Source organism: Solea solea, chromosome 12 (assembly GCF_958295425.1).
Source record: "Solea solea chromosome 12, fSolSol10.1, whole genome shotgun sequence".
Lineage (NCBI taxonomy): Eukaryota > Metazoa > Chordata > Actinopteri > Pleuronectiformes > Soleidae > Solea > Solea solea.
The window spans coordinates 6,843,581-6,865,695 of record NC_081145.1 but is presented as its reverse complement, the minus strand read 5'-3'; the positions used below and the strand labels follow the sequence as shown (position 1 = coordinate 6,865,695).

The window sequence follows — 22,115 nt, the reverse complement described above, 5'->3', positions numbered from 1 at the left end:
TGTAGCTGCCTTTTCCAAACCCAGCCCCTTGCTTCACACATCATCTTCCCAGTCAGCATCACCATCATCATCATCAGCACCACCTCCCCCTTTCTTCACAGACTTATGTTCATCTGATAGCAGCCCAGTGGACAAACAATTAAATATGCACGAGCTTGACAAGTCGCTTTGAGGAAACACAGGAGCTGCAGAGCTGCTGAGGTGTAAAATGTGAAATCTAAGACAGAGCCGTGAAGTTTACAGGTTTACACTCGCCTTCTCTGCTCAGCCTTTTCACACTGGCTTTTCGTGTTTTACTTAACTGTTGATGTGATGTTTAATTTGTGGATATATAAACATGAAAAATTGATTTTTGCCAGCAGGTGGAAAAACAATCTAAATTTCAAATGTAGATCATTAAATATACCATTTTTTAAAAGGTAACCATTGAGAGAAAGTGCATGGTGTTTGTCTGAACACCCAGAGTCTGTTTTATCAATGACTGCTGTAGAGAGACAGCTCAGTGCTCCACAAACTGAGTTTGGGCCCAGAATTTTTTAATTCTTGCTCTTATTTGGCATGCATTGCTGCCAAACAAGCTTTTATAATATAATGATGTCAGTTTACACTTTTCTATAAATAATTCTTTATAAGATATAACCTTCTCCTGGCTTCTCCTTTTGTACACAGTATGGAAATGAGATGTCTGTCTGTTGTTTCAGCTGCATGAATATCTTTAATAATGTTTTTGATGAGGATGAATGTTGACGTTGCTGCTAAGCATTTGTCACTGAAACACACTGAGAGTCATTCATAAACGATTAAAGAGATGAACTCAAACAGAAGCGAGGGAATCAAACTCTCACACATGACTCTTCACTTGGCAGTTTTCTGGGTTCACACAAATTGTTTATTAAGCAGCTGTTTGAAAGGAATTCAGTGGTTTGTGTAATATTGATCATTTCATTTTAAAAGCAAATTTAAGACCCACATTTTGAGCCTGGCTTTTTTTTATTCATTTATTTGTGCATTATTTTACTCCATTTTACTCCTCAGCACATCTTTTTTATTCTACTACATTTAATCCACTTAAACAGCATGTTATTTATTTTTGAAATAAGTCATGATTATTTTCTCTACTCTTTTACACGTTTTTTTCTTATTTTACAGTTTGTTCTCTAAACTGAACATTTATTGAATTTGTATATTTATTCTTACTGTATATTAATGTTTTTGCCATCATTTTTTGTTTTTTCATGCATTTCTGCTGTTTTCCGTTGCTCATGGCATTTTCTCAATTCTGTTTCTTGTGTTTGATTTTGTTTGTTTAATGTGTTGTTAGTGGAGGGTAGTGTTCTTTCTTTGTAGTAACATTTGTTTGCATTAGTCTCCAAATCTGAATGTCAAATTTAATTTACCACCATCTGTAAAACTCTATGAATAGTATTTGGCTTTTTTAAAAATTGCTAAATAAATCTTATGTTGGACTGAATTTCATTGATGTGAATATGAATTTTGGTGTTCTAAATAAGACATGTCTGCCATCTAGTGTTTGGAATGAGGAGGTGACACATGTGATCGTTCAGAAACACATTCACTCCTGAAACTGTTATTCTGATATTTGTCCTGTGCAGATTTTACTTTTGGATTTAAGAAATTATAGTGGTATTTTTGCTGTAGATCTATGTATGTGTATAACACCAACTATAGATGAGACCATTGAACATAGGTTTCCTCATCCTGTGGCCAAGTGGAAGGGAATAGGGAGAGTAATTGGAGCATTGCTGGTTTGAATCCTGGGTCAAGGACTGGGCTGCCACTGAGCAAGGTAGACCAACACTGATTCCTAGGGGCACATGTGTGCTGGAAAACAAACTATCTCAGTGAAGATATATCTTTGGATTTTGAATTGTGTAACAAAACTTAACTTATTGGGTCAATTAATAGATGGATAAAGGTTTGTTGGAATTAAACAAACAAACAAACAAATGTACAAAAATAATCTAATATGGTTTACTGTATATTTAACTGAGCTCAGACATGGTGGTATTAATAGCAATTGAGAGAGTGTTCTTTGCATTTGAGACAGTTGAATAATGTGCAGGAAATGTTCACAGTAAAGATAAGTTATGGCGCTGAAACAGAAAATATGGTGTGTAGACTTTCAATCTGTGAAGGCGGACAGTCATCCGGGTCATAGTCATCTTCAGTAGTTCAGTAATTCTCTCCCCAGGTTTTCAGGATGGCTGATCTGCAAAAGTGGGCCGTAGTTCGAAAAAAATGGTGTGTCTACATGGGTCTGGGTTCTATTAATAGTAAGAATTGGTGGTAGTAAAATGCTATTTTCCTGATTCACACCCCAGTCCAGTAGATGGCAGTAATGTACATTTAAGTAATTGTAAACAACAAATGTAGAAGAATGAATATTTCCCAACAGCCGTGAAGGCATAGCGGGTGAAGCGGCAGCAGCAGAGGTAGCGGTGACTCCGGTGAGACGGCAGGAGGAGACTGCGCTCTGCCTTCCGTGTTGTCAAAGTTTCACCTTTCACCGCATATTGTTTTCCCCCGAGCCAGAGTTTCCCTCCGTTTTCTCTTTATCTGCGAACAAATAAACAACATTATTTTTGCTTGCATGTCGTCTCACTGAGAACCGGCCCTGTCAACACAGAAACAACTCGGAGTATAGTCAACCGCCTCATCCATGCAGTGGAGTGCTGGGCCAAGGCTCACCGGCCCCGGCTCCAGCCATGTCGGTCAGGAATACATCGGCTGGTGGCGGTGACAGAGTGGGAGGCGGTGAACCGACAGGTAAAAAAAACAAAACAAACAACACACACACGCTTTTCCCCACTGTTCTAATTGGGAGAGCAAGTGTAAAGGCGCCGTGTATATTCACCTTAAAATAGATACGTGCGGTGGTGTTTTTTTCCACTGGTTGTTTTTCACCGGCTTACTGTAACTTTGCGCTATTTCAAAACTAGGTCAGTAGAGCAGTAGAACAAACTCGCCATCTACGGGGTTTATATAACACCGCATGACATCTGTATGTCATACCGTAACTGTATTGTGCAGAATATGTCTTAATCTAAGGTTGTCACGAGTGACATCGTTATTTAACGTGAATTGTGTGTGGGTTGTGTACAGTGTCGTTTGGCTAGTGTTAGCCAATGCGGCTAACCCTGGCGAATGCTAATATAGCAAAAGTAGCACGGCCTGTTTACTGAGGCAAATGTCCCCTCAAAGCGGCAAATGATGTCCCCGTTTACTCAACATCTTATTACGGTTTCGTCATATAGTTTTTAGTGCCAATGAAGCACCCTGGTTCGTGAAATCACCGCTGTCACACTGGGCAAAACAAGCGCCAACGTTTGCTGCAATTTAGGCCTTTAAGTAAATATTCAGTCACTGCTTAACCGTTTATCTGATGTAAAGCTAGGTCAAATCAGAAGTACTGAGTTACCTGTATGTTTGGGAAATGTGTCATCCACCCAAGACCCTCAAACTTTTGTGTGTACCTGTTAATATTTTTCTTTCATTGGTTTCTTATCTATAAGCTTTCCGAAAATGGGACAATAACAATTATTTGGTGTATTGAGAATGGGAGACCTTATCACGATAAAGTTTTCCGGTCATTCATTATTGATTATTGTTGCAATAAAATGTCAGACATTTTCAGGTTATATTTTGTTTGTGAGTGAAAGTTGAGGTAAATCAGTTTATGGTTTATAAATTCTTTATGGACATAAAACCAAACACTCGACGAGCACTCTCCTTGATCAATGTAAGAATAATGTAGTAATACAAAATCAGTAATATATGATTGAATGATGATTTAAAATCCTACTCCTTTCAGACACAGAAACAGATGTATGTTGTCTGACACATTGTGAATGAGTTAAATAGTTTTGTTATTTGTTATTATGTAGTTTCAATGACATGTATATTTCAGATTTGTAATCATAAGGTTAAGACTATGAGATTGGCATAGTTACTTAAGAAAATGTCGTCTCTGTTAGGACTAAATGCCAACACCGCCTGTTTGCTGTTACTTCATTTAAAATGCCCACTGTTCAATATTACTTGGACTCTATAAAGCATCTGTCCAGCACCCGCCCTGAACACACTTTTACAGACGTGTATCGTCAGGAAACTGATGTACAATGTAAATCAGATTACATCTTTTCAATGGTTAGATAAAAACAAGCTTTTACTAGAGGAGATCAGACTTTTCTGTGATGTAAAGGAGTTATTTTCATTTCAAATAGAGTTTAAAAGTTTAGTCAATTATGTCAATAGTCATGCGTCAGAAAATTATGAAAAATGGAGCTAGATCATCGTCAAATCATGCATGAACAATGTGACGATGTGTGTAACATGCACTTGGCATGGAGTCTGTCAAGTGTAGCAGATGCTCATTGAAAGACTGAATGAATGAGCTAGTTAATGAACGCATGAGCTGGACAGAGGGATTGCGGGAGTTGGCAAAGGGTTGTCTGTTTGGCGTGATGTCCAGTAATCTAGTTGTCCTCTTTTTAACCCTGTAATCCAACAGATTTTTATAGTCGGAGTGGGATTATAAATCAGGTTGTTATTAATCTTTTTAGGGCTGCAACTAACAGTTATTTGTTTGGTCCGTAAAGTGTCAGAAAATGAGAAATATTTATAAATGTGGAAACCTGGAAATGATGATGGTCTCAAATGTCTTGTATTGTCGACAAACCAAAATTATTCAGTTTTAGTGATTTTTTTTTTGTTATATGGAGCAAAGAAACCACAAAATATTCACATTTAAGAAGCTGCAAAATCTGAAAGTTCGTTTTAATCATTGAAGAAAAAAAACACCTAACATTTGACGATTAATTTAGTAATCATTTAATAATCAATTAATTGAATAGTCATTGCAGCCCTAGATCTTTTTAATGGCTATGAATGTATTTTGTGAAGCAAAGATACAGAGAGGTGTCACGAATACCATCATTTACCAAGTAAATTTAGTTTGCATTTACACTTGGTATTGGCTGATACCCAGGAGTAAAAAAACTGGGCGTAAAGACATCAGGTCATGACTTGTCATAAGTTTAACAGCAGACAGCAGTCAGATGAACTTAGTGCTAGCTTTAGAGAAACTTGAAAGCAGCCACACTAGAACAACCAGTTATGAGTCTGATCATTGGCTGCAGGTGGGAATTGACAGACAATAGAAGACATCTGGTTGAAAACTTGACTGCTGCATAGTCACAATGTTTTGCAGATCTGAGCTTTTGTGCTTTTAGCTCCTGATTCTCTAACCTTAAAGGTGACAAGACTTTTTGAACGATCTAATATGTAGATTTGCATGGGGCCATTTGAAGAGTGATGTGACAAACACTCAGTCTGAGTTAATGGCTAATCGAGGACACTTTTGTTTTGGCAAACATTCAGTATAGACTGTAGTCCACTGGTTCTTAAAATAATGGTGAAAGAAGCTGATTAGTGAAAGTTTGGCACATTTTATAGCTGATTTCAAGCTGAAACTCTGAACGTAACCTGGACTGGACCAGGTTGTATCTGGTATGCAGCGTAAGTTGCCATGGTTATCTTGTCAGGTTAAATGTGAGCCTGCTTTGTCACAGAAAACATCAGCAAGCCAAACAAATTCACTTATCCAACTCAGTGGTACTCCCCTCTGGTTATGATCAGTCGCAGTTCATCGTTTATGTTGTTGTGCTTGTTTTTCAGAGGATTTGCTGGTTGAGGAAAACCAAAGCAGCTGCATGTCTCTGTCCAGCCTGATGACCGCGTCCTCAGTTGCTGGCTCGTCCATGAGCACAGAGATGCCCCGGAAGCGTAAGGGCAGCATGGACAACCAGTGAGTATGCAGATGATTTGTTTAAAAGCCATGGACTTACATTGATGCTAATTGTTATTGATATTGATTTCTCTTCACAGGGATTCAAGATCTGCTTCCATCCCTGATGTAGATATGGAAGATGACCAAAACGGGTACTGTGCATAGAGCTGTATTGGATTGGTTGATTGAAGTAAATATTTTGTAAAGGGATTAATTGCTTTTGTTGTGTTTATCTTCTTTACAGGTCAGATGGGGATGACCAACATGTTAAAATGAAATGCATCAGGTATCTTTATTATTTTAACATTTTAAGTACTTGTTGATGTTTTATTGTATAATAATACACTACAATTCACAGACAAACAGTAAAATCAAAGCAGGAAACCTTTTTCTGTTAAATGATTTCTGATTTCGTGCCTCTGCAGGGAACCACACAGCCAAATTGAGAAGAGGAGACGGGACAAAATGAACCACCTCATTGACAAACTGTCAGCCATGATCCCGACTTGTAACCCCTTATCCCGAAAGCTGGACAAACTCACTGTTCTCAGAATGGCTGTGCAGCACCTCAAATCTCTCAAAGGTACACAGTGTTTTTCAACTTTAGAAAGATAGTTTACAGTACTGTAATGAATGCAGCAATAGCTGAAATTTGAATAAACAACCCAACAGTTAGCCAATAGTCTGGAGTCCTTTACTTGGGAGTAAAACTATGAAAGCTCATGCTCATGTCCTTTCACTTGCTTACTATGTAAATTGTTCCTTTAATGTATTGATCTGACACTGGAGTCACAATCACTTTATTTTCAGGTTCATCAAGCTCGTTTTCTGAAGCTCACTACAAGCCTTCGTTCATTCCAAATGAGGAGCTCAAACATCTTGTCATTAAGGTAAACATCCCACTGACATTGGTAGTTGACTATTTTACCTTTTAAAAAGAGAGAAGTAATCTGATGAGAAGTTAATGATGACAATTAAAGCCCTAACTTTGACCAGTTGCAAACCTCATAGGCAACCGGCAATTGGCAATGCTTCTGCTTTACTGTGAGTTCTGCTCAGCAGAAACAACACACAAAAAGCTCACCACATTTTTTAAAAGCTTTTTTGTATTCTTGATCCTAACGTTATAAAAATGAAATTCTATGTACATTTTTAAGTTTTTAAAAATTACTTTTTTAAACTTACTGTCAAGTAATGTAATGCACTCATTTCAGTACTGATTTTGAACTGCTTCTGTTTGTTTTTTTGAAATAAAAAAATAAATATAGTAAAAATATATTAATTAATTCACTCAGTGTCCTCTTTGTCTTTGGCTCTTCCTAATCTTGCCCATGTCTTTGTGTTGTACAGGCAGCAGATGGGTTCCTGTTTGTAGTGGGATGTGATCGTGGAAAAATTGTTTTTGTCTCAGAGTCCGTCATGAAGATATTAAATTATAGTCGGGTAACACTTTTACATTTGTTACTGTATCTGCAGAGTCTTTATTTTGGAGGGAAACCCTGGACACACCAGATGGTTTACATTGTCTTGTCTTGGCAGTAATGTTGATTAACTCGAACACGTTTGACATCATGTGCACACTGAAGTACTGATATTTGCATTGTCATTTAAGAGAGTGCATCAGTGTGTCTATGTAAATTACTGTCAAGATGAAATTAAGATAAACCTTTGAACTGTTTTTTTTTTTTTAATTTGAATTAAAGGAACAAGGCGGACAATTGAAACCACCTCATAAGTCATGTAACAAAGTCGGTTTCCTTGAAATTGATTTGCAAATATGGCTGGTATAGTTATTACAAAACTGCTGTCACTGTCATATGGACCCGCAGTGTCAAAGTCAATAACAACTTCAACTGTTTTAAGCGTGTTTTCTCACTTTGAGACCTGTGACTTTTCCTCTCTCTCTCTCTCTCTCACTCTGTCCCTGCGATGGAGCTTTATGGTCCACGGCCAGAACAGCCGATCGTATAAGGAGGAGAATTATCTTATTTAACATCATATGGGCAGAGTTTATGTGTACAACTGTTTGTATTGCAGTCATTTACACCGCACATGTCTGTAATTAGAAAGAATTGTGCAGTGACTCAGCAACAGAGCACCAGGGAAACTAAGGGCTGCTTAATATCACAGATATAAGAAAACAAAATCAACACTGTGACAGCCTTGTATGCTAATGCTGATGGAACACCTTTGTTCCCAATAGTGAGGATATTTAGAAATGGACGTAAAAATTGTCATTCATATATATTCCTCAAGAAAATGGTGAGAAATAACCCATTGCCTCTGTGCTTCATTCCTACTTAATCTGTTCTTCTACTCTATACAGTATCTGGTGTGCTCCGGGGTCAACAGTTCATAGTTGGTGTACTTGTCAGCAGGAAGTACTTTAGATGCAGAATAGAGTTAATATTTCTGTTTTTATCAACATGGGAACGCTATTGCTGTCAGTTTAATGGGCTGTTTCATATTTTACAGGCGGAGCTGATTGGACAGAGTCTGTTTGATTACATTCACCCAAAGGACATGGGAAAAGTGAAGGAGCAGCTGTCAGCCTCTGAATTATACCCTCGTGAACGACTAATAGATGCTAAAAGTAAGTGTGTGTCTCTCTCTCTGTTGGTTTGTTTTTAGGCGACTTAAATCAGCTTAATTTGAAAAGTTTGAAAGTAAGTAGATTGTACCACTTGTAGGTTTGGCCTTTGGTAAAGAAAATGCAGGTCACTACTGGTAAACACTTAGTTGTTTTCCATTAAAATGCTTTGCAAATATTCACATTTGTTCATGTGTTTCCATCTACTGCTGTATTTTCGTCTCCACTCAGTGTTTTTATGTGCACATTAAAAATGAGCACAAAAACAGGCTCACCTAATGACTCTTGGTGTATGCATGTCTTTGTATGTGAGTGAGGGAGAGCCCACTAACACTTGTTTCATGTCCTCAGCCGGTCTGCAGGTCCAGGCTGACCTCCCAGTCGGTGGAGCACGGTTGTGTTCAGGTGCGCGGCGCTCTTTTTTCTGCCGCATGAAGTACAACAAAATTTCTGTAAAAGTGGAGGAGAAAGAGTTCCAGGCCAGCTCCTCCAAAAAGAAAGGTGAGGACATGACACAGCCTATCACTTTTTTGAAAACATATGGTTTGTATAATTTAATGTGTGTAATCTGTGTGTGTCTACAGAGTCACAGAAGTACTGCACAGTTCACTGTACAGGCTACATGCGCAGCTGGCCAACCAGTCAGTTGGGAGCAGAGGGTGAGGGCGAGGCAGAAAAACAGGACAGCTCCCACTTCAGCTGCCTGGTGGCAGTGGGACGTGTTCACTCTCATTCCTCTCCCCAGGTGAACGGAGAGGTCAAAGTTAAATCCACAGAGTTCACCACGCGCTACACCATGGATGGCAAATTCACCTTTGTAGATCAAAGGTAAAACTGAATATGCAGGAGGGAGAGTTTGGTATGTGGTTGAAATGTGTACATGCAGGATCCATTTTTGTGGTCTTCAGCACATAACTTATCATCTGCAGAGCTACAACCATTCTTGGTTACCTTCCCCAAGAGCTGCTAGGGACATCATGCTACGAGTACTTCCATCAAGACGACTTACCACATTTAGCTGATAGACATCGAAAAGGTAAAACATGTTCTTCATCTCGTATTCTCCTAGTGTTCATGTTTTCACATACTATCTTGAATCATTTGTTAGCATTTTTCAGTGTCGGCTAAAGTCTTCTTGAGCTATTTTGTTTTTAATGGCTGATGCATGCAGCATCTACAAACACGTGTAGTGTGAATTTAACCAAGATGCTTAGGCCTAGTTCACACTGGATGCATGGTGTGTGCATTGCTGCTGTGTGGCGCCACTGCGCCATCTTGTTCATGTGTTTCCCCACACCACCAATATGTCTATGTCTTTAGTTTCTGATTTATCCCTGACAGAAACCATCACATGGTTTTTGTTTACTTAGACAGACAGACACCGAGAGGGAATCTGCATATTAGAATTATAATATTCATGTTTTTAATGTAATAAGATTCAGTCTAAACTACTGTGAAAGGTGTCAGTTTTATGTTATCAATATTATCATCACGCTGAAACTTAAAAACTGACAGGTGCAGTATGAACACTCTAATATGTTAACATTAGAAGCGCCATACTTTAAAAACGTGAGCAGTTACACACACACACACCATGTGTCCAGTGTGAACCAGGGGTTAGGGGTTGCTCTCCTTTTACATCTCTTGTTGCTAAGCAACCAAAGCCTTGAAGCTGCTGAGACTGACTAAAGTTGCTGCAGCCTCGTGGAAATACAATCACGTATGAAGAAAAATCAAAACAAAAATGATTTTATCAGCATTTTCCTGATGGGTGGGTGTGGAATTCAAAATAAAAAATAACTTTGCTGTGTCTGGGCAGATCCACTTCTTCAAACCAGATGAAAACACAGAATGTCATTTACTGGGTGCAAGTCTGCAAGTATCTAACATTTTTTTTTTTAATGTTGGTGTGACACAGACACCCCCAGGAAAAATCCATGAACAATAATGTATTTTGCTCCTTCATGGTCATACTGGTGTCCCGTTTTCCTCCATTTACCTCTTAACTTTGTCCTTTTTTTTTTCTTCACAGTGCTGCGGAGTAAAGAGAAAATTGAGACCAACTGTTATAAGTTCAAAACAAAATATGGCTCTTTTGTCACTCTGCAAAGTCAGTGGTTTGGTTTTGTAAATCCCTGGACCAAAGAAGTAGAATACATAGTGTCAACGAATACAGTCATAGCGTGAGTACATGCTTTCATCTGATTGTGCCTAATCGGAATATCTTTATAGCCTTCAAAGAATCCCATTCATCAGTGCTGTTTTTCGTTTTCCTGCATGGTCACAGTCAAGCCAGTCGATCAGGAAACAAGTCTGAACAGTCGAGCAATTCCAAGACTTCTGAGGGTGGGTTCAAGTATAAGAAAAAAATGGATGTAGTGGTGACAGTACAGTTTTCTGTCCTGTTGTGTTTAACTTCATGTTTCTGTTAGAAGATGGTAAGAAGTCCCTTCCAATCATACCAGGCATCTCCACCACACCTGGATCTATGATTTATGCTGGAAGCATTGGGACTCAAATCGCCAATGAGCTGCTGGATTTCAACAGGTCTGTGTCCTCACTTCTTCTTTTTTTTTTTTTTTTTTTAAATCACTACTATTTGTGATTAATCTGCGTCTGTGCTGCTTTTAGGATGAACTCATCACCTTCCAGTGGCAACGTCAGCCCTTTCAGTTTACCACTGGATAAATCTCCACAAATTTACAATCAAACCAGCAACAATGTAAGTTTATGTACATGCATATTTGTACTGGTGTGGTCTGTCCCAGTTTATTGCTTTCCCATTCATAGTCTAAAATATTTTTGAGCACATTAATGTTCCAGCCTCATACCACCATCATAATTGAAGTTAAAACATTGTCCAACTTTCTAACTGAAGATACAAACAGACAGGAGCCATTTTAGCTGGGAACACCACAAGTGAAAGACTGTAGGTTATGAACCAAGAAATAAATTATTAAGTTTTGGTGTTGTGGTGTTCAGAATTTAAGATTTATTTAAGTCAATTGTGAGAAAGAGGAGAAGTCACCATTTTTGTTAATAACAGTTTTAGTGTATGGACAGTGGGAATTTGAGTTGTCCTTTCGCTCACTTACACTTTTAATTTAGGAAATGACAATTCAGTTTTCAAGATTACTGCAAAAATATTACCTGAAAGTGGTGAGATATGTTTGCAAGTAATGCCAAACATTTAACAGAAAATCTCCTCTGATGTGCAGTACCTGATAATTATTTACTACTTGTGTGGTTATTATCTGCAATGATGTTTTAACTAACCCTGCAGACCATGTTGTATTGTTTTTTTTTATTAATAAGAAACACACCTGAAACTGTAATTTTTCAGACGTAAAGTTGAACATTTACAGTTTGGAAATGACTGAAGTTCCTCCAGCGTTTTAAAGGCAAAATTGAACCATGACAGTTTTAGTTCTCTCCTTTTTTCCCCCTGGTGACTCAACTCCTTCCATGCTGCTGCTGCTGCTGCTGCTGGGACTATAATTTTCTCCTCCTTTGGTCTGTAGGTGCCAAATGGAGAGGCAACAGATGTGGAGATGCCAGGAAAGTCCAGCTCAGAGGACGAGCCCCAAGGTGCTGCGTTCTCAGGAGGAGAAACACTGATGGGTATTCTTTCTCATGTTAAATAATGTTCACTGATTCTCAACGGTTTGGACAACGGCAATGTGCACAATTATAAAAAAAAAAAAAAAAAGAAAGGGGAATGATTTAAACAGCAACAAAAAACATTGGTGGTAACATGTAGTTACAATCAGCTGAGATTGGCTGACAAGCTGCTGAAAAAGGTGATTAAGACAATATCCATTGCTATAGTGTTTGTTTGTCATTTTCACCCCTGCGTAAATGTTGACATCACAGACGTGCCAGAAACAAAATGAGTCGCAGAAAAAAGAGCAACTCTGTAGCCCTCGGTGATGTTACAGTGGGAATCATTTAGACCATCCAGTCGATGATATTGAGTAGGAAAAACCTGATCGCAACAAAAGTGTGGAGACTCCCTCAATACTTCCCAACGCCCAATAAACCACCAGCAACACACTAAACAAACCATTTAAGAGGTTTCTTAAAAACAAGCACAAAATGTTGTGATGTGTAGTTCTGTCCTCTTTACACCTCCATCAAGTAGTCTTGTTTTTCCCCTGTCTTCCAGCTCATCTCTCCTCAGGTGAGAATTCCCAGCTGGATTTGGACAGTGTGGTTGGACCAGGCCTAAGTAGTCTGAGCAACGATGAAGCAGCCATGGCAGTGATCATGAGCCTCCTGGAGACAGACACAAACTTGAGCGATGCTGTGGACTTTGAAGAGATGCACTGGTCTTTATAGAATCTGTTCTTGCAGTGTGACATTGTAGCACACTGTAAAATATACTTTTTTTTTTCTTTGGTAAGATGAACTGCTCGAACTCTTACACCACATTTGATTTTTAAGGACTTTATTTATTTGCTACCTATTTCCCCATATAAGCTGTGTAGTCTTCGGACGGCTGCTCTTACACGTTCAAGGTCAGTGACAATTAAGGAAAAAACATATTTCCCTCTTCAGAAGGAGGATTTGCCTCTAAAGCCTTACAGCGGTCCTCCTGCCCTGAAAACACTGTTCCTGACTTCTTTCCTCACATCTACTGTTCATCCTCTGTTTAAATGAAAAGGTTTAAGGTTTTAAAAAACCCAGACAAAGCTCAGATCATGACGATTCGAGGGTTCTGCTCGTTTTTCCCTCACATTGAATCAAAGGTTGGGAGTGACAAAGCATAAAAATGCACTGAAAAGATACATTTTTTTTAATGTCATAGTTTGATTAGGTACTGTATGTTTAATTAAAAATGCAAGAAAGACAACTTGACAACCTGGTCCCCCACAGGATCCAAAACTGTTCTCAGGCAGTGAACCATGTAAAACCACACCTCCATAACCTCTGACTCTGAGAGTCACTCAGTGATGTGCTGCTCAGAGATTTTCCACTTATCTGTATCTGAACATTTACTGCGAAACAATCCAGTAACCTCACTTAAACAAACTGTATATGTGCGCAGCGCTGCAACTGACTATTCTTTTCATGATTGATTAATCCGAACAATAGTTTTGCCATTAATTGATTAGTATTTCCTCTAGAATCTTTTTCAGCTGCTCTGCCACTGCATCAATTAAAAAGGGCCTAATAATTTTTAATTTGCAGCTTTGGGGGCTCACTGGTGTAAGTCACTTGTGACAGTGAGTAAAATTTGAGCAGCTACTAAATGAGTGTAGAGGAGACGGGATCAAATCCTGTGTTCACCAAACCTCAAAATGATGATGTTGTCCACAATCCAAAGATAATAAGTTTTTTCTGTTTAATTTGCTAATTATCCATATTAACGAAATGGGAACTTAAAAGAAACACACTTGTGACTGATTACTTGATCATAAGAAAATGGTTGCTGTTGCTGCCATGTTTAGTAATCTTAATAACAATTTTTTTTTGTGTGCATTTGTTATGTAGCCAACACCATGTCAGGCCATATCTACTTTTGTTTGTATAGGAATAATAATTTCCATATTTACTAAACCCTTAAAAACTGCCCTTGTTTTTAGATCTTAGCATTTAACCCTTTTGGACAGAAAACATCCACCTTCATAAACAAATAAGTGAGAGACATGAACTCTTGGATTTACAGTAGGTCTGAAAGGACACTGAGGCGAAAGGTTTGAGCTGGACAGCCGAGTCATTTCAGGTCGAGTCTGGTGATAGAAGTGAAAACTCAGGGAGCGACGGAAGCTTAAAGCTGCCTCACAGAAACACAGTGAGTGTTGCAGTGTTTCATCCTTCACTCTATGCTTTTGCTTTTCTTTTCGTGTGTCTCCTTGTATACTTACTCTCTGCTTTATATTCTGGAAGGAAAGCCATAAGTGTACCCTTCATGTCATTTTATGCACTGACAGTCTTTGAAAAGACATGTCCATGGTTCATGTGCTTCTCAGAAAGACGGCGTGGTCATGCACCTGCATTCATTTAAAGGGATTATGCTATGCAGAGCTATCATTACATCATTAACAGACTTTAAGGTATGTCTCTTTCTTTCATGTAATTAACACTTATTTCATACCTTTCTTGCAGAAGGCCCACAGTGTACTGCTGACTTGTGAACCGTGCATCCATTCCCGTACTCACAGTTGCACAGTAGCCTCTATGTTAGTGATCATGTGGCAGTAGCGTAGCCTTTATACTTAATGTCAAATTAGTTAAGTTAAATATGTGAAAAGGCACTTAAAAAATTAAAACTGCTGCCATAATTCTGGCCAAATGATAACCAAAAATATGTATGTCTTTAGATATAACTAATATTAAGTTTAAGTCTAATGATTGTAAATCAATTAAGGCTGAGCTGAATTTGATTCAAAACAGTGCAATTAGCAAATTGTGAAGGCTGCATTTTAATTGTTCTATGCCAATTTTTAAAAAATACATAGATTTTAGATTAGAAACAATTCACCTCTTAAGTTCTCATTCTTTTATATAGTATAGGTGTGGTATAGTAGTTCATATTTTGATGGGATTTCATGTACTAAAGTGTTCTAAATGTATTATGGTGATTATTGATCTGAGGACTGAGGACTGACTCGTAATAAGTCATATGGAATAAGACATTACAATAATACAAATTGTAATGTGTCAGAATTAAACAGTTCTTCTCCATCTTTTCTGGGGCATTAAAGTTTGAACATGTGTGTCACCTGCTCGGGTGTGGTGAAATTCACCTCATGCACTTGTGAACCATTTATGATGCATAATAATCACGTTTATTTAGACTGTGCGTCAGCAGCTTCACTCTCAGTCAGCAGTACACGAACCAGTCATGTGACAATATAGCAGTTGTATCACTGTCCACGTGAACAATAATATATGAAACTGAGTAGTTTATAAGCTATGCCATTGTTGAGATTGTCATCAAGGGCCATGTTTTATAGTGATTTCCTTTCTGTGTGTCGATGATTTTTCCCATATAGAATCTCTAGTTTTTAGGATCGTAGACTGTTGGTTTTGGGGTCTTTTCTCTCTGATGCTTGAATTAAGAGGAGTCTGTGGATGAAGGAGCCAAACTCTCCTTCCTGTGTCCGAAGTGCCTTTGGACATTTGTGCTTGGTCACACGATGAACCTGTTGTTGCTTTTAGGGTTTGCGCTGCCCGATAGTGGGACCAGAAATGTGTCGTAGGACTCCCCTGACAAGCTTGTGGAAGCCTGTTTGTGATTGGATTCAGCAGTCGACACCTAACTAAACAACTGGAGCTGTGGTGTTGTGCCATAGACACAGACTGGACCTTTTTAAAAAAAAAAAGAAGCAAAAATGTCAATTTTATACTGTTATTTACGCCCTTGTAGCTGTTATTCCCCCCACATTGTTCTCATTTCAGCTTCAAAATGTCATGTTTTGCTTCTGCCACCATTAAAAACCAAACACTAGACTTTGTAAACTAAAAACCCAACATGTTTTCATTCCATGCCCTGTGTCGAGTCGTGTTGTGTGTAGTTGCATGCTGTTCTTGTATCATTTATTGCTGTTAGTTTAAAAAAAAAAAAAAAAATGTGTTGGCTAAACACGATAAGGACCTGCACAGGAGGAAGGACTTCAACCTTTGAGGCCGATGCATTTAAGAGCATATTACTGCCTCCATTGTATCGCTTCCTGCCATTTTCATGAGTTCATTCTTGTTTTATTTGTGGGTTCTGATGGGGAGAAACACTTACTGTATTTGTTAATTGCATTATTGCTGCTACTTTTAACATGCCTGGCATGTCGACCCAGGTTGTCATGTTGTTAATAAATAGTTTACTAAACCCTCACAAGAACCTTTGGCCATATTTTCAAACTTTTTTCAACACAAAGTTGTCCTTCGTGAGTCTAAATAAGAAGCACCAGACTTCTGTTTATTTTTTCTGATTGTTCAAACCTCTGGGAAGGTTTGAGTAAGTTGTCAATTGTGGTGAAGTGGTTTGTGTAATTAAGACAGAGTGGTACAGTGTAAGCAGGGATTTGTTGTGTATATAAAGTCAGTGGTAAAAGCAGAGCTGTTGCTCTGTTGGGACAGAATGGGCCAAGCTGCTAACCTGCCTTGTAGGAGAGGAGAGACTTATGTTACAGAGCTGTATGAGTGGTTCAGGTAAGGTTTTCATTTGGTTTTCGAGGTTTGTACCTCTGCAGTTAATGATTATTTTCATAATAGCTTAATCTGTCAATTATTTTCTTGATTCATTGAGTACTTGTTTGGTCCAAAACCTGGAAATGATGATGTTCTCAAATGTCTTGTTTTTGTCCACAAACCAAAAATGATTCATTATTAATGATTTCTCTGTTATATGAAGCAAATAAACCAGAACATATTCACATTTAAGAAGCTGAAAAGTCCAAGAAATGTGTTTTAATTATTGTAAAAACACTCAAACCAATAAATCGATTATCAAAATAATCTATAGGTGAATGGTAGAAGCTTTCTCTTACATAGACATAGATATATAAACCTGCAAATCATCTACTTGACCTTTCTTTTGTTTGTTTTTTATTTAGACATTTCCCCTGATTTATCTCTTGACACTTTATATATTATAGAATAATCTTGGTTTTTTAAAAGTGTCCTAATCCATAGTTTATTTACATAACTCCACACTCCTGATCCTTCAGCTTCATGTTGACATGCTGTAGTAAACTGGTTCAAAATCGTTTGGTCTAATTATCCTAACACTCTCATCCCAACATGTGCACAGATAATCCACAGCAGGCCTTGGTTGACCTTAATCTCGCTTTAGAGGGCACATTTCTCCGACCACAAATCTGGCTCATCATCTAAACTGCCTCCATATGTGTTTTTTTGTGTGTGTGATTGATAAATACATTTTTCTTTTGTTTCTAATAAATGTCTTTATTTTGAATCATAGGAAGTTTATTCATGAATGTCCCAGTGGGCTGATCACTCTTCATGAGTTCCAAAGGCATTTCTGTGATGGAACAGTGGGCAGAGAGTCGGCTGAGTATGCAGAACAGATATTCCGCACACTGGACAGTAATGGGGTGAGAAACTGAATGATGACACGTGATCTATGGTGGATGAGTGTGGAGGCAATGCTTCTCACAACCATGCTCATGCGATGTTTTGAAATGGGGTCGCAGGAGCTGATTTAAGTGCCCAAGGTCGCAATTACCTGAAGGACATTTGTAATTAGGATGCTGCACTTTTTAAAGCTCTATTCATGTAGTGTTGTAATTCACATGTCTGTGCTTTACTTTGTTATTTATATTTCTAGCATTTATATTTCTTTCTTTTACTCCACTACATTTCCTGAATAAATTGTTTAATTTTGCTCAAATACATTTCCTTTAAATCTGCGTTACTCCTAACTCCTAACTAAGCGGCCGAAATGCTGTGTTGTATGGGTTAAAACCAATTTGGTCAATATACTGTCTCAGCAGACATACATTGAAAGTTAAAAGTGTGTCTGCTTTAGAGCAACAATAGCAGACAGTGAACAAACATACTATAGGTTAAATATCCACTGATATTTGATACATCTCCTCTTCACTTTCAGCGTCTTTCTTTTAACGCATCTCCACTGCAGACACTCGTTTTTCTTCTCCTCTGGTTGAACATTGTTTGAGAGGAGGTTTTAACATGTTTTCCTTTATCTCTGATGACAAAACGTGGTCAATTGATGTCTTAATATAAAACATATGTCTTACATGTAGCTCCTTTTACAACAAGACACTCCTAAAGATGCACTGAATGTCATGATTTTAATCAGTCATATCAACATGATGGTGCTTTCCCTTTAGGACGGGCTGGTTGATTTCAGGGAGTATGTCATGGCCATCAGTATGCTTATTGAAGGTTCAGCTGTGGAGAAACTGCGGTGGTCATTCAAGCTTTTTGACAAAGACAGAGATGGAGCCATTACCAAGGAGGAAATGCTGGACATCATGCAGGTGTGTGTGTGTGTGTGTCATACATAAACACAAAATCAAGCTCATTATCCTACAGATGCCGCGTCTTTCACGTTAACCCTTGTGGTTCCTTTTGTTCACAGGCTGTTTATAAGATGAGTGTGGCTGCAGCTTTGACCAAACCCAACACACTCACTGCTGAAGAATGTACCAACAGGATATTTGTGAGATTAGATAAAGACAATAACGGTGAAGACATGATTTCCTTTTTTCTGCCCCTGAAATCTTAGTGCAGTGTTTTTACAGCAATGGAACAGAGGATGTCGCACTCCTCTGTTGTTGTTTTCCTCTTCATTATACTGATATAATGCCACAATGTTAAAGACTATTTCTCAGGTGAGCGTAGCAAAAATACTCAATAAGGATAATTGTTTTCTCATATTCCTTTTCTTATATTCAGGAGTGAGAAAAATAATAGAATCAGATTGTAACATTAAGGAAAGGCTACATAAATTAGGGATTTATTTTTTGTGTGGCTGGCAGCAATGAAGAAGGTCTCAGGAAACAAAAATCCATGCTCAAAAAAGCCAAGGTCACAATAAAATATGCTTATAGACAGAAAAATATAACATACAGAACATAGCACATCTAAATTATCATAAGGCAAAGGCAAAAGCAAAACCTCTATGAGTAAATAAATGAATACAATTAAGTATACACAAACTCATATACATCTGTGCACAGTGAGGTATTAAGTTTGTAACTTCAGGTATCTCATTATTATCATCCCATGTCTTATCAAATACATCTCCTCTATCTTTGTCATACAGCCTCAGTCTCTCAAGGTGTAGTGTGTTTTTTCTCCCAGCCACAGTCCATTTTCCACACAAGTAATATCAGTTTTCCCAAATTGTATAGCCTTCTTCTCATATTAGGAAATAAGGTTGTTTTATTGTCAATGTGCTTCCACAACAAAATTTAGTTGGTACACTCAGTGGCAAGGAAAAAACTGAAATTCCAAAAATATTATTATTAACACATCCACTCAACAAGCTGTCATAGTCTCTTCCCCCACCAAAATGGCCAGGTGGCTTCTTATACCCCTCCTAGCTCCACCCTAATTGGACTGGACCATTGTGAAGGTTAAAGTAGGTAAACTCAAACAGACATAACAAATCAATAACCTTAATCCTTTAACAAAAACACATAAAACATCCTTAAGCAAATGTTAAATGACTCTAGGAAAATAAACATGAACTGTTAAGGGAAACCATGATTTGAATGTGTGTGTGTACACACACACCTCTTTTCACCTCACTCTGAGGTCGGTTAACCATCCACAGGTGGCTTTACTTTACTGAGCTTAATTACTCTAGGGAGTGTGGGCAGGTGAAAAGGTAGGAAGGAACCTTTTTTTGTTGTTTTAATTTGAAAAGTTACGATCCTTTGTCACATTATGAAATCTAAAAGTGTTAATTCTACCAGCTAGGAAAGGTCTTAAAGATCATTATTGAGTGAAATATATGAAGTGAGGTAATAAACCACGGCATGTGTAATCTTCTGGAAGGGATTAAAACTCCAGTCTATGACATTTATTTGCAGTAATAGGCAGAAATCGAATATGGTTTGCAAAGGTGTATGATTGCTTTAAAATAAAGATGGTTTGGTTTTCATAGCCTTAGAATTAGCCTATTGCCTCCATGTTTCTACAGCAGCTCAAATGAAGCAACCAGCCTGAGCGTGCATTCTGAGTTGTGAAGCAGAAGAAGTGTCCATAAAAACTTTCAGAAGTGAAAGTTGTTTGAAGGGATACACTTCTTGTCCCCACCTGCCCCTGTGGTGCCACTGTATACACACAAATGCTCTTTTAGTCAGGTCTGATAGTTTTGCTTTACAGAACCCATTTTCAGATCAAGGATGCAGCATATGAATAGTGTGACATCGTTTCAAACAGAGGCTGCAGCTTTAATAATGTCTACTGGCCAAATAAGAGAGTTCTTTCATGTGTACATCTCACAAATTGTAACGCACTGGACCTTTAAAATATTGGTGTGTGTAGAATAAAGACAGAAGTGTAGAATGAAGACAAACTCTTTCTTTCCTTCTTTCACTTCTAATCATTTCTTTCTGAAACTCAATCATTAAAGCACATTCAAATGTTTTTCAATTATGTGAATACTTGCAGGAATTCATATAGGAAGGAAAACATCATGTACAAGACACACAATTACGTTTCTCTCAGCCCCCTACAGTGTAGTTCAGTAAGCAAATACACTATAAAAAAAGTGAAAAGGAGAATAACATTAAAGTAGAAAAATGTTCAGGAATAAATGTGAGGATGTACAATAACAATAAAACAATCTAAACATCTGTGTGAAAAAATCTATGGACATAACCTGTATGCACATGACTTTAGTAGAGTCTGTCCTCTGCTTTTTGTTGTGTCCACAGCCATCATCAGTCTGGAGGAGTTCATAGAAGGAGCTCTGGATGACGACTGGATCAGAGAGATGCTGGAATGTGACCCCAACACTGTGAAGGTGGAGAGGCCCGTGAGGAGGGACAACACTCTGGGGACCCATGGTTGACATGTAGTCCACCATTTTATTCATCGAGAGCAGAGATTTAAAAACCAGCTGATGTCCTCTCTGACATTTCTCCAGGAATAGTTTTAGAAACACAGCTGCACATGCAGTCATTTAGATGTCAACTAAGGTTGCAACAACATTGAAAGCATTAATTCCCAAAGGTTGTTTGTATGTCTACAACATAATTTAGGAAATAAAAATTAATTTTGAAACTAGATTTTAGTGGTGATTATTTTTGTGCTGCAGTTTGGTTCCTTTGTTGGTGTTTTCTTTGCTGCTCTTTACTGCATATATCTTGATAAAATAAACAACACAAAAACTTTGTATAATTGGATAATTTCAGTTGGTCTTGATGCCCAGGTTCTGAATACCTTTGTTATTTAATGCCTGGTACTGTGACACATACAGTTGTTTTGAATGTTTGCCTCAAATTTGTGAAATGTTTCGAATAGTGCACCTGATGTTCCTAATATCAGCTGATTCTATCATCATTTTTATCAAATTGCCAAATTGTTGAATCCTAATTAGAGATTGACCAATTAACCAGGCCACCATTTGTTTGCACTAAAACTTATTTTTTTCATACAAACATTTCACTGACAGTTTTCTGATAACCTGTTACATGTATTTATTAGGTTTGTATATTATATTTTTAATAAAAATGTTAAAGTGCACTGTAGTGTAGCACAAAATGCTGATAATGTAATGCAGTATTTGTTAGATGGCAGGAAAACAGAAAACACATTGGCCAGAAAAGGTGGGCATCGTAAATCAGCTCTGATTTCTCATAGGCCATAGGAAACCCTCGTATCGGTCGACCTCAAGAATATCTTCCACCACTAGGTGTCGCCTTTGCTCGTTTTGAAACTGACACGCTGGCAACTCCCAGACTTTCAAGAAAATGCTGCTTTCCATGTTTCCGTGAAAACACAAAGAGTTGCCTGTGCTTCTGACTAAAACAGGAATGATGTCGGCAAAAGCTGTGTCTGTAGGAGAAGTGGTTACAGTGGACAGCTTTAACTCTGAAAAAACCCAGAAAAGTTAGCCTCTGTTTTTCAGGCGCCTTTTACATTGTTCAGAATTAGTTAGGACAGTGTTGTCCATCAGAAAACTGGTATCTCCTACCATTTCAACGGTACAGTAAACGCATCAGAGCTCCCACTCTAGTGTTCCAGCGGGGCGGGATTTTTCCTGCCGTGACGTCC

At 38.1% G+C, this 22,115-nt stretch overlaps 2 protein-coding genes across 3 annotated transcripts; both read left to right on the top strand.

Moving 5' to 3' along the window:
• Positions 1 to 2,425: 2,425 nt before the first annotated feature.
• On the top strand, positions 2,426 to 13,106 carry bmal2 (basic helix-loop-helix ARNT like 2). Of its 2 annotated transcripts, none has more exons than XM_058645264.1 (17): positions 2,426 to 2,787; positions 5,698 to 5,827; positions 5,908 to 5,961; positions 6,054 to 6,095; positions 6,235 to 6,392; positions 6,620 to 6,699; positions 7,160 to 7,252; positions 8,285 to 8,402; positions 8,751 to 8,900; positions 8,984 to 9,227; positions 9,329 to 9,435; positions 10,432 to 10,582; positions 10,687 to 10,745; positions 10,835 to 10,946; positions 11,031 to 11,121; positions 11,921 to 12,020; positions 12,565 to 13,106. In XM_058645264.1, the coding sequence occupies exons 1-17, from the start codon at positions 2,727 to 2,729 to the stop codon at positions 12,735 to 12,737; spliced, it is 1,923 nt and encodes a 640-aa protein (XP_058501247.1). In that variant the 5' UTR covers positions 2,426 to 2,726; the 3' UTR covers positions 12,738 to 13,106. The 2 variants fall into 2 exon arrangements, with proteins under 2 accessions (XP_058501247.1, XP_058501246.1); XM_058645263.1 differs by having other exon boundaries at positions 10,832 to 10,946.
• A 2,895-nt stretch (positions 13,107 to 16,001) lies between these two features.
• On the top strand, positions 16,002 to 21,095 carry si:ch211-245j22.3 (uncharacterized protein LOC563798 homolog). The gene is made up of 5 exons (XM_058645265.1): positions 16,002 to 16,550; positions 17,323 to 17,455; positions 18,215 to 18,364; positions 18,466 to 18,571; positions 20,774 to 21,095. The coding sequence occupies exons 1-5, from the start codon at positions 16,480 to 16,482 to the stop codon at positions 20,908 to 20,910; spliced, it is 597 nt and encodes a 198-aa protein (XP_058501248.1). The 5' UTR covers positions 16,002 to 16,479; the 3' UTR covers positions 20,911 to 21,095.
• Positions 21,096 to 22,115: the final 1,020 nt, after the last annotated feature.

What these genes read in the sequence shown, in the direction of transcription:
- si:ch211-245j22.3 (XM_058645265.1), top strand. Translation starts at nt 16,480, where the DNA reads ATGGGCCAAGCTGCTAACCTGCCTTGTAGGAGAGGAGAGACTTATGTT. An exon ending in GCACACTGGACAGTAATGGG is followed by an intron (nt 17,456 to 18,214) that starts GTGAGAAACTGA and finishes CTTTCCCTTTAG; the next exon opens with GACGGGCTGGTTGATTTCAG. An exon ending in AAATGCTGGACATCATGCAG is followed by an intron (nt 18,365 to 18,465) that starts GTGTGTGTGTGT and finishes TTTTGTTCACAG; the next exon opens with GCTGTTTATAAGATGAGTGT.
- bmal2 (XM_058645263.1), top strand. Translation starts at nt 2,727, where the DNA reads ATGTCGGTCAGGAATACATCGGCTGGTGGCGGTGACAGAGTGGGAGGC. An exon ending in GGGAGGCGGTGAACCGACAG is followed by an intron (nt 2,788 to 5,697) that starts GTAAAAAAAACA and finishes CTTGTTTTTCAG; the next exon opens with AGGATTTGCTGGTTGAGGAA. An exon ending in TCAAACATCTTGTCATTAAG is followed by an intron (nt 6,700 to 7,159) that starts GTAAACATCCCA and finishes TGTGTTGTACAG; the next exon opens with GCAGCAGATGGGTTCCTGTT.